The sequence below is a fragment of the Nannobrachium achirus genome, assembly GCF_963921795.1.
Source record: "Nannobrachium achirus genome assembly, chromosome: 8".
NCBI lineage: Eukaryota > Metazoa > Chordata > Actinopteri > Myctophiformes > Myctophidae > Nannobrachium > Nannobrachium achirus.
In genome coordinates, this window is record NC_137817.1 from 28,495,353 (window position 1) to 28,507,791 (window position 12,439).

Sequence of the window (12,439 nt, forward strand, 5' to 3'; positions counted from 1 at the left end):
TGAAAACGGTCAAAGTTTCAATTCCCATAGCCAAGTGGGGTCGGGATCAGACCGTCGGCTTCCTCCCTGGGTGACCAATCATCACTACGGGGTCAGGGGTCGCTATCGACTGGGTCACCGGCCGGTCGGGTCACAGATGGCAGTAAGACCATGCAGTGCCTGTTGAGGACTGATGGCCGCCGTGCTCGGCTTAATGTACAGTCAAGCCACAGTAAGCCAAAAGCGAATGCGTCAGTAGGCGAGCTGTGTCTCCTGTGATCGGTGGGCTTTGAAAAGAAGACACCGGGAAGCAGGAGAACTTGAACTCTCTGTCCAGGGTTGCCTGGGCGCAGACCTCAGGTGGAAAGGGGTCTAGCCCAGGACTGCACCCTGAGAGGGGAGGTCCAAAGGACTCAAGTGATGTTAACAAATTAATTCTCCAAACATCAACAAAACAATTTTTGTCACACCCAATATTTTTGGCCGTGGCAAACGGGAGGGAATGTGTTTGGAGAATTAATATTTCTGTTTGGAGAATTAATATTTAGAATTAATATTTTTTCATTTTAATTTATTTCTTTCATATTTTCATATTTTCTGAATTCATATTCCATTTTCTGATTTCATATTTACATATTTCATTAGGTTTTCATCTCATTTTATTTCAGAATATATATATATTTCATTCTGCTTAACCCTGTTTAAATCTGTTTCCCCCTAACAGAACAAACTTATTACAATTAGACACAAACCGTGTCCCTTGGTGATGTATATCTAAAACAAACCTTTCTATACATAAATACACCCAATGGTCTTAACTTCCAAGTAATTCTGATGTGTATTTTATTTTTCAGATTAATTGACTTATCTATGACAGACGGTCCATATCTCTTCCCATGATCTGTGACGAAGGATCATTTTTCGTGAGTACGAGGATTCAAGTCACATGAGTTCCTATATCATTTTTGTTAATATTTACAGTTGTCTTGTCCCAACATACAGCTCTCTTCTTTTGATAAGATCTCATAGCCTCGTCCTGGAAATGTTAAATACTGAAATGTCATATTCGTTATAAAACCTTACTGGAAATGATGAGGACAGAGGTCCTACCTTACTGTTGTGGAGTCAAAAAGTTCCCCCTGGCTGGGACACCCTGGCGAAGGTCATAGGTCAAGCAAGGAATGGACCATGACGCTCCACCACACTAATCAAATTTTCAAAATTCTACATTCGTCAATCTCAGGTGAAGCGACTTCACCAAACAAATTAAAAACGTCAAAAATATATATATTCTCTTTCATTAAATGCACTCTCTGTAGTGCACCCCACCATCAACCCAGGTGAGGCTGTGAAGAAACTTTGGTGATAAAGTTTGTCATGGTGCGACAGGACAATGTTTGTTATTGATGGATCAAAGGTTTCCTTTTTCTATCAATATATTTTAAGGAACGTGTGATTGTCTCCTCACTCTCATAAAAATATTCTAACTCATGTTATCTAAACTTAAACAGGCCCCAAATTAAACAGGCCTTATTTGAGAAAATATCCTTGGTTTAATCTCAGACTGCCCTTTGACGCACTCCCCCTAATGATTCCAAATTATACAGTCCTTTATCTTTCATTATCAAAATATTTTCACCTTTGGTTGTATTCTGATTTAAATACCTTTAAAAATACTTAAATACCTTTGGAAATATACAGTTATTTTAACTCTCCTCTTTAAAACTTAAAGCTATCAAAATGTTTATGTTGACTTAAAATTTTCAATGATTGTTTTCCGTTTCAAATACTTTTAAAAAGTTTAACCCATGTTTTCTTCCCTTGTTGTTTATGCTGCCTTGACATTTAACACTTCAAATGCTATCTCAGGAGGGAATTGATAGTAAAATATGTTATTGTTGTTTAACATGGTATAGATACCATTTTCAGTGTCAATGTCATGATGTTTTGAACAACTAACTAACGCAGGAGAATGACCACTGAGAGATGCCAATCAGGTCATTATGTACAGGACACAGGATAACAAAACGCCAAACATACTATCTGCCCTTACGACTGGTGCCTGTAACACGAAAACATCTGATATCCATTGCTCTACTGTACTTGTCATGTTTAACTTTGTCCAATCAGAATGTGACTAATGTATTCTGTAAATCCATATATCTGTGAAATCATTATGCTTGTCACTCAGAGAGAAGCAAAGATGGGTGATTTTGCTCTACTGTACTGCTGTACAGTAATTTGAACTCTGACTAAACTTCAACACAAAACGCATATTCCCTGGTGTGGACATTCATCATTTCTTGTGTGTGGAGTATTTTATTATGATTGGGGAAAACTGTTTATCCATATGGAATATGATCAAATTTCCATCAGGCATAATGTTCAAAATCTCTCAAAAACCTTCAAATATGACAATGTGTCACATGTGACTATTAGGCTTGTAAAATAGGTATTTTCTAAAGGCATTCCTTGGCCTCCCCACAAAAACAAAAAAGTACATATTGTTTTTACCCTATCCATACAGCCATCAGACCAAGACAAATGTATGAATCCCGTCTGTCTGACAACTTAATGAAGGGTTAGTAATGTATTAGGTGTCAATATAGAGATCAACACCATAATGGTTCTATATGGGCTTATCCCTGAGTCACTCATCAGTCAAAGTTTAATGGCTAAGAAATGTAATGCCCTGAGTTGACATTATATTGACATGCAGTGAGTTGCTGCAGCTGCCATTCTTTCCTGTCAGCAGCGTTTCTTTGAACAGTAGCTGATGATGCACAATAGGCTTCATGTAGTCACTCACACAACATGATGGATGGTAGCTATGCGTCTAGTCGAGTCTAAAGATTCTTGCCTCCAGCCAACGTATAGGAACCTATTTTCAACCTTACCTTGGCTTCATACATTATAATTGGTCGTCATTGATGCTCATTGATATCCATTGATTATAAGATGATATAAGATTGATTATAAGATGGTAACATTTTCTGTAACTCTGTGTCTCAGAGGTGGGCTGTGGACAGTTCAGAAACCTGCCTATTAATGACATCATCGGTAGGCAGGTTTGGTAATTTCAAAGAAGATTTCAAACTTTGTATTATTTTTTATCGGGTCACCAGAACTGATTTATAAATTGTCTGTGTCCTAGTCATCATTTTGTCATTTCAATGGCATGAGCCATTGGTGCTGTGGCCCCATAGCCTTTAGGCTATGGGTGTCGTGGCCCATAGCCAAATATGGGGTGATAGAGACTATAGTCATCTAGTCATCGCCTGGTCATTTCACGTTACGTTGTCCTCATTGGCCCCAACAGCCAAATATGGTTGGTTGGTAATTCGCGGCACTTTACAAAGAAAACGACAAGTGCAATCTGATATATAACCAGAAAGATGCAAATGGGAAATTGCAAGTGTGTTTGCCGTGACGCAAGTCACACTTGCAAATGAATTCCATCCTTTGTCCCTTTTATGCCCATATTGTATATGGAGATCCCTGATCAATCAATATATCAATATATTAAGCCCATATCTTGGAATGCCCATATAGATACTGTGTCAGTCTCATGTGGTCTATGACGTCAGACATCTATGATGTCAGCCATCCCCATATTAGGGAAAACGAATGGAGAAAATTAATTCACTAATAAATAATATATAAATTATATACTATATAACGTATCTCGTATAAAGTATCCCAAGTGAATGCCACCAAACTGTGCGAGTAGCGCGGCAAAATAAAGTTTATCTGGAAAGAAAGAAAGATGAATGGAAGAAAGTCGTACAACAAGTACTATAGTCTGGTTAGGGCACATCAAACAAAGTACTGAGGGCACACACCAATATTGGTGAGGTGCTGCTGACCTTGCTAAGGAAATACAGTATATGAAGGAGAAGCAAAAGTAAAATGCTGCACTGTCTTAGCCATGATGCAATATTAATTTACAGAGGAAAAAAACCAACGTTTTGACCTAGCAAGGTCTTCTTCAGGTGAATGTTAGGGCAACCACACTTCTTGTTTATTGATGCAAAAACAATGGCTTCGATTTCTATTTCTATTTGCCTGGAATCACCATTGATGATGCTATTACAGTCTGAGGTTTCAGAACTGTCCACAGCCCACCTCTGAGACACAGAGTGAGTAACACAAATGGTACCCTCTTATAATGAGCATTAGTGAGGACCAATTATAAGAAGATAAGGTTGCAAATGGGTGAATTGATCCATTAATGTTAAAGTAAGTGGAAACAAAGAGTGAAACCGCATGAAAGAAACTGACATCTGATCTGAAGCATTGTTTGATACTATACACAGGAACGTGACAAGATGTTTTGCAGAATACTAACTTACCACATTGGAACTATATTGCAGTGTGGAGGGGAGCTTTGAAACAGCAGTGAATTGATTGATATGGCACTTCAGTGGGGTAAATCTATAGAACAAAGTTAAAACACCTAAGACAAACAAAAGTGTAACTGCCTTCACCTCCTTACTATACACCTATGAAAAGAACCGGTTCCAACATACATACATACATACATACAGTACACACAAATGCACATGCACAGCACATGCACACACACACACACACACACACACACACACACACACACACACACACACACACACACACACACACACACACACACACACACACATGCACAGACAATCACTCAACCAGCAAAACACACAGGAAAAGTAGCTAAGCACATTACCACGAATACATAAGGTGTTCCAGACTGTCTATGAATGGGGAGTAATATATTGTTCCTCTGGTGCTAACAATACAAAATCAGACTCCTTGATATCGAGCTTAGAGGAGTATTAGTTTTACTATTGACCAACAGTGAAAGGGTGACATTGCACAAATTGCATGCTTTTGTCATTGAGCTCCAGACCTGTCAAATTATTCCATCTCAAAGTTTGACATCCCCACTCTTGTAGAAATCACCTTCAGTGGTTGCTGATTTACTGTACTGTACTGTGACCTCTTTTTACACACATGACTACAAGAAGCTTTTGATTTCTTGGCTTACAATGCTGTTAAATTAAACCACTAAACTCCATCACATAACAACCAGCACTGTCAGAATGTTAGGCCATGGCACAGGTTATGAAGAGCGTAACACTGTGCTTGTAGTGTAGCCTTTAGCCTATGCACATGGGTGCCCCTGTGATGTCTCAGCTCACAGTAAATCTGCAAGAACAAAAAACTCAGTATTCTGTTTGTGTTCACAGACACTGCGGTTGCCCTCCGGAGGCCCACTGGTGGCCCAATCGTCTGTCAACATACAATGTCCTCAAGACACACATGAGCGCGTGCACACACACACACACACACACGCACATGCACGCACACATCCGCACACACGCACACACACACACACACACCCACACGCACACACACACACGCACGCACACACACACGCGCGCGCACACACACCCGCACACACACACACACACACATACACACACACACACACACACACACACACACACACACACACACACACACACACACACACACACACACACACACACACACACACACACACACACACACACACACCAGACTTGGCAATTCCTTTTATCTTCCTCCACCGTGTTGTTGACACACGATTCTTATCCAAAACTTTAACGTTTCCTCATTTTGCACTTTCACTCGCATTCAAGTGATCACACACATAAAGCGAGGAAACGCTGGCAAAGGAGAAATAAGAGAATCTGAATTCAGAGGAAACAGGGGAGGTGAGAGAAGGGAGTTGAGAGGTTACCATGGCAGGAGGGGAGTAGACTCTGGCATGGATTCCACTGCAGTGTAAAGCTTCCCTGGTCCTAACCGGACCCAGGCACACACAAACCAGAGAAGCCACATAGCCTATAGTGTTTCTTAAACTTTTAAATTTCAAGGTCTCCCCCTTAACTCTGACCCTTAACTTAACCAAATGAACCCCTCAGGGTTCAAACGGTTTCATTTGGTTCCATTTGTACACTGTCAGAGTTACAGACGACTTGTATGGGTCAATTTAGAACCCCCTAAAGGGACCCACATAGTCCCTGGAATCCACTTTGAGAACCACTGGCTAGTCTACCATAAAATAATTATAAAACTGGAATTAATACTGTATGTTCATCTGTTGTATGGCTGTGTAACATCACTGTCCATGACAACCACCACTATTATAGACACCTGCTAGAGTAAAGTCTCCATTGCCCCCAGGCAGACGCCCACACATACGCATGCACATACAGTACACATACACATACACACACATACAAATTCAGGAAGGCCAACTATGCCGCTTACTCCTCAAAGCCAGGAAATCAAAAGCTTTTTTGTATTCATGGGTGGCGAAAGAGGTCTGAGCCGTTGGGTTTCCTGCGCCCACAACACCACAGGGCCCTGGGGTCCTGGAGGCTGCCTCCCAACCCTTCCTGCATCAATAACCCCAACCGCCTTTGTGTCAGCCACAAAAGCTGTCTTAAGTGCATGCCAAAAAAACACACCAAAAAAACGATGCCACTCTTTATTCCTCCCTCGTTCCCTCTTTCTCCTGGCTGTGTTAAAAAGAAAGTCACCAGGCAGTGCCGAGAAATAGGCGGAGCGTTCGATACAGTGGAGCTGATAGAACCCCACACGACATGGTCTCCGAGACCAGCAGTGTTTATTCAGACATTACAAGTAAGCTGTGTGCGCGCTTACACATGCACGCACGCACGCACATACGCGCACACACACACACACACACACACACACACACACACACACACACACACACACACACACACACACACCCCGATAATAATATCATCATAAACAATGTGGATATCAATTAGACAAACATTCCGAGCAATGACATGAAATAGATCTTGAAAGAAATATCACACGTTATTCAGAATACATTGTCGGAATTATTTTACATATAAAACTTTATTAACAGTTACAAGTGGCCCCATGTGTTCTGTACAACTTCCTCGCCAGATAACAGCTGACCTCATCAGACTGACCACATCATAGTTCTATACAGGTATCAGCCTAGACATCTAACACCTCATTACACCTGGCTAAAACATTTAGACAGAAGTTTGACATCGATTATTCCTCCTGTGGAGTGGAGACGGAGCTAGTTGATTTACTATGGGAAAGTCTATTGTTGCATTTCATACTCTGTAGTCCATGTTAAGTGGTGAAATGCTTGTCATTGTTAGTCATTATAGATAAGGGTTCCTCTGTTGGCCTTTAACACTGGACTCATGCAGTAACAGAGCGGATTAGTCACATAGCCTTCAAATTTCAACACAACTTCAACGGAACAGCACAAAACAGCTTTGACAAGTCACAACATTCTGTACAGGACACCTACAGTATAACACACATTCATTTTTAGTCTCTTATGAACACACAGGGATCCTTGTCCCTCCACACTGTCTACAGAACGGGGTGACATGATCGGGACAGTGCACAGTATACTAGATAGATGGTAACAGAGCCATTACAGACTGTACCACAAAGTAGCTGTCACAATGATAGACTGGGCAACTGTGTTCCTCCCATGGTTAGTGATGGATGGAGAGAGGTACGGGGTGTGAGAGGCAGCCGTCTGAGTAGAGAGTCAGGTCATAGTGCATTACAATCTCTGCGTGTGGACATTCACACAGAGCAGCCCCAGGAACAGTGCTTTAATATCTTTTTTTTCTCCACAAAAACCCTAGCCTGGCATTAGCCAGACTGATAACATGGATTCACTCACACGTTCCTCCACGGTATCAGTCTGGACTTCGGCCCATATAGGGAGCGAGTATGAGAAATCAGAAAATGACCGGGCCTATCAGTAACTGCGATTCACCTGAACAATGTCTATAAGTGTGTGTAACTGATACCGTGGAGGAAAGTGTGAGTGAATCAATGTTATCAGTCTGGCTAATGCCAGGCTACAAAACCCCACCCAAGTTATATACCGCTGTCTCTTACCTTGCTTCTTCAACACAAGACTTTACCTGCTTTTTATGCATGAGCTGTGAGCACAGCAAGACACAGTCTGTTCTCAGTCCAGTTTTTCTTGCCTGAGCTGAAGAACGGCGCATTATTATCTGTTGGGGAAAAACTATTCACTTTTCCTTCTGTTCGCCTGTGGGTGATCATGCTCACATTTCGTACTCTTATGTACCTACGTGTAACAATAATAAAGACCACTGTGTACCACATTGAATTGTATTAAGACACCAATCACGCTACAAGAGAGGGCCTAGTGGAGACTGAGAGTGACGTGTCTAACACTTATAGTACATTACACAATACAGTACGTCTCAATTGAACAATAGCTTATCAACAATTATGTCATCAATGGTCTGTAAATGAGCAGCAGGTATCACAGGGTTAAATACAGTACCCACTCTACATGTATATTGTGTGTACGTCATGGGCTGGGCAATTAACTGAAAATATATCGAAGCTGATATTTAGAGCCAATAAGCGACTTAATCTTGCTCCTGTAGATTATTGATTGAACAATAGAGGAGTATTTTGTTTTAAAAGAATATATATAAATCAACGAATTTACACAAAACATTCAAATAGATGTTTTATAATCGACTAAATCTATTACTTTGATTAACCACTTAACACTGTATTATAGTTTGTTGTGAGGTCCAAAAATAGCCGATCTACAAGCTCATAATAAGTTGTATCACAGCAGGTTGAGAGCTTGTAAATCTGCTATTTTCAATATTTGTTGAAATAATGATTAATTGATCGTACTCGAGTCAAAAGTCTGAAATAATTGTGATATTGATTTGAAGTCATATTGCCCAGCCCCATTATGCAATACATTTTACACAGAGTACACAATCCACAGAGTCCACAGTGCACATATATGTTGGGTATGATGTCTATTGTGGTTTAGGGTCCACATTCAGACCAAAGACTAAGCAAACCCCCACCCTGCTGTTAGAGCATCCTGTCCCCATTCTCAACATGCTCGGCCAAGCTGTTGAGAGCGGTCTCCTCGCTTTTCGACTGCAGGTGATTGTCCCCCTTTTTGGAGTTCTTTTTAGTGGCCCGGGACAGCTTCCTCCTGAATGTATCGCCTGCCAGGAAATAAAGGATAGGATCCACACAGCTGTTGAGACTGGCCAGGCCCCGTGTCACCTGGTAGGTGGCGTAGACGCGGTTATTGAAGTCACACATGTCGGGGCTTTGGAAGTACAGCCTGGCCCGCATGTTGAGGTTTTTCATGACGTGGAAGGGCAGGTAGGAGACGGCGAACACCGCCAGCACGATGATCACCAGGTGGATGGACTTCCGGCGCAGCGGGGCGTTGTTCATGTCATTGCAGATCAGCGCCTTGACGATCAGCCCGTAGCAACCCAGGATGATGATGAAGGGAATGCAGAAGCCAAACACAGTCATGCACATGCTGTAGATAAAATAGCCCGGCAGCTCGTCCTCGGTGGTGGTGTCATAGCAGGTGGTCGCATTGCGTTTCAGGCCAGTCCGGGAGTAGTAAAGGATGGGGGAGATCCCCACTATGACGACCGCCCAGACCAAGGCACTGGTGATGACCGCGTTCTTCTTCTTCAGCCGGCCCAGGGACTTGAGCGGGTGGACCACCCCGGTGTACCTGTGGACACTGATGCAGGTCAGGAAGAGAATGCTCCCGTACAGATTCACGTGGAATATGAAGCGCTGCAGGCGGCACAGGACGTCGCCAAATATCCAGTCCGTCTTGTTGAAGTAGTAGAAGATGAGGAAGGGCAGGGAGAGGACATAGCAGAAGTCAGCCAGAGCCAGGTTGAACATGTAGACAGAGATGCTGCTCCACGGTCGCATGTGGCAGACGAACATCCAGATGGCCAGGCTGTTGCCCACCAGCCCTGTGATGAAGACCATGATGTAGACGGTGGGCAGGTAGTAGAACTGGAAGCCCGTCCTGGTGAGGGAACATCCTTTGCTGTGGTTCTGCAGATCGGTCACATTCAGCAGGGAGGTCAAGTTCAGGTCTGTGGTCATGGTGGTGTCAGGGCACAAGCAGGGAGGTTTCACTGCATGACAGGGTTGAACACAAGACAACAATGTTGATGGGATGCCTTAACACCATAAAGGCGCAGAGCTATAGCTATATTTGGCATTTGCACAACGTTGTGCAGTTCAGAGCAATTGTCAGGGAAAATGTCAAAGCCATTAATGACATACAACATCGATATAGCTAGTGGTTTGGCATTTCAAAGTCATTAATGACGTACAAAATTAATCCATGGTAGATATTCCAGCTTTAAACGTAATTTGCCGAAACGCACACTTGCACGTGAAAATGATTGCGTGCCATGTAAGCGGGAACAATCCCCAACAACAAAGTAATTAATAAGCACAAGTCCACCACGCAACACTCACCGCTGGCATTGACTTCTATTCCACATTCCTATGGCATTTTTACAGCAACAGACATTTCAGTCACAAAAGGCAGATGGGCTCGACCCCCGTCAGGTATTTCCATTCGGGCTGATACAATTGTCGTAAAATGTCTCTCGGTCCGCTTAAAAGTTGTAATCCTTCTTCAGATTCGCGATCGCGCTTGAGGAGAAAGTATACCGTCATGGGGCGCCGATTTCCCACGACAAGAGCAGAGGAGGGACGGGAGGCAGACAGCTGCGGGCTCTGGCATGAAGCGCTGGAATTAATGCAAACAGAATCCGTTCAGCGAGACAAGGCACTTGACTTGTGCTACGGAGAGGGGAGGTGCGCGCATACGAAAACCAAGTGCACTCTTTCATTCTTTTTCTTCTATAAAGTCCGTCCTGATCTGATCTGATCTGATCTACCGGAGTTAATAAGTAGGCTGCCTGCTAAATCTGGGATATGTTAGTTCTACAGTAGGATCTGACTCCAGCCTACTTGAGAGCGTGTGTCAGAATGAGACATAAAGGGCGGGCGTGTGTATGGTAGGCATGCTGACAACAAGTGTTACTCATATTGTGCAACGCGATTGTGTTCTATTTTTTATGTAGCCTACTTGGCAGAGTTGTGAAGCTGGATATCACCCAGACAGTATAGGCTACCTACTGGGCATTTTCCATTCTATTATTATAGATTTTCCATGACATTTTTTAACAAAACATTACTGAAGGTGTGGCCACGCCAACATAGATTGACTGACTTGTATGCACAAGTCAAACATTAGGTGCTGATCTTATAATGTTTCACCATTCTTGACTTGAATGAGCCATTTAATGGCAGGCCAGGAGGAGCCAGGGGCCAATGAAGTCATTTGATTTTATCAGATAAAAATGGACAGTAGACGGGAGCAGAATGAAAAAGCTAGGGTTTGGACATTAGTCAGTCACCTTTTGTTACAAATCAGTCAGACAGTTTTGGCCAGAGACAGTCAAGGGCGAGCCTGCAGTCACTGGCAAAGGCTGTGGCAGATTGAGAGGGATGGGGCTTTGGCTTAGAAATCAGAATGAACCACACAAAGATAGGTTAAGTTAATTATGCTTTGATGCCAGACATCTTAGAAATGGACAAAATGTAAGGGGCCAAGATATTAATTGGATGAAAGTATGAATGAATAAAATGACAGTATGACACAGAGGTTGGATAAACGTTCATCGACTGGATCATGAGGTGGTGTGATTCATCTAGGGCCTAGTGGGGTGAGGTGCTTGAGATGTTTTATTTTTTATTTTTTAGCCATAAGGCTGAACTCATTAACTAAAAATTATATTATCAGTCAGGGAGCTTCATAATTGATCATTAATTAAGCTGTCTCCATAAACATAATGTAGGATATATTTGTGAGGGGATAAAACAGATGACATTTCTTCTCTGGGCCATCGAAATCATTATGTCAATGCAAGTAGGAACAACACATTTCCATTGACACTTGCATAGGCTATAATGTATGTACCGGTATGTTTATAACATGATATAGCCTAATTATAGTTATAAGAACTCATAACAGTTATTATGAATGAATGAATGAATGAATGAATGAATGAATGAATGAATCAATCAATCAAGCAATCAATCAATCAATCAATCAATCAATCAATGAATCAATGAATATATTTATTTAGTGATAACAGGAAAGAGCACATCAGCACTTCCATACAGCAGACACAATATCAGAGGATAAAAACAACATAAAGCCCTAAGACGGCCCATGATGCTGCATGGATAGCACATTATAAAGCCTTTTATAATGGCTTATATAAGTATTATAATGCTTCATTATTACTGGTCACTCACTGACTGACTTTTTCTTTTGGCCATGATCATATAGTGTATTATAATTTCCATAGTTTTAACATTCAAATGATTTTATAATGCATTAGAATTACTGTTAATGCAATATGCAGGGGTCAGCAAGTACATTTGGCCTCGTGCCAATTTCTTAAGTCATTAGATGATGGGCCAGAACACATTCAAAGACTAATTCAAGATCTGGAACTTTGACCGTTTT

General features: G+C 42.0%; 1 protein-coding gene across 1 annotated transcript; it reads right to left on the bottom strand.

Annotated features, from left to right (window-relative positions):
* Positions 1-6,949: 6,949 nt before the first annotated feature.
* p2ry1 (purinergic receptor P2Y1) lies at positions 6,950-10,863 on the bottom strand. The gene is made up of 2 exons (XM_080732151.1): positions 10,372-10,863; positions 6,950-10,022 (listed from the first exon to the last, which is right to left on the bottom strand). Exon 2 carries the CDS (start codon positions 9,988-9,990, stop codon positions 8,929-8,931), a length of 1,062 nt encoding a protein of 353 aa, XP_080588277.1. The 5' UTR covers positions 9,991-10,022; positions 10,372-10,863; the 3' UTR covers positions 6,950-8,928.
* Positions 10,864-12,439: the final 1,576 nt, after the last annotated feature.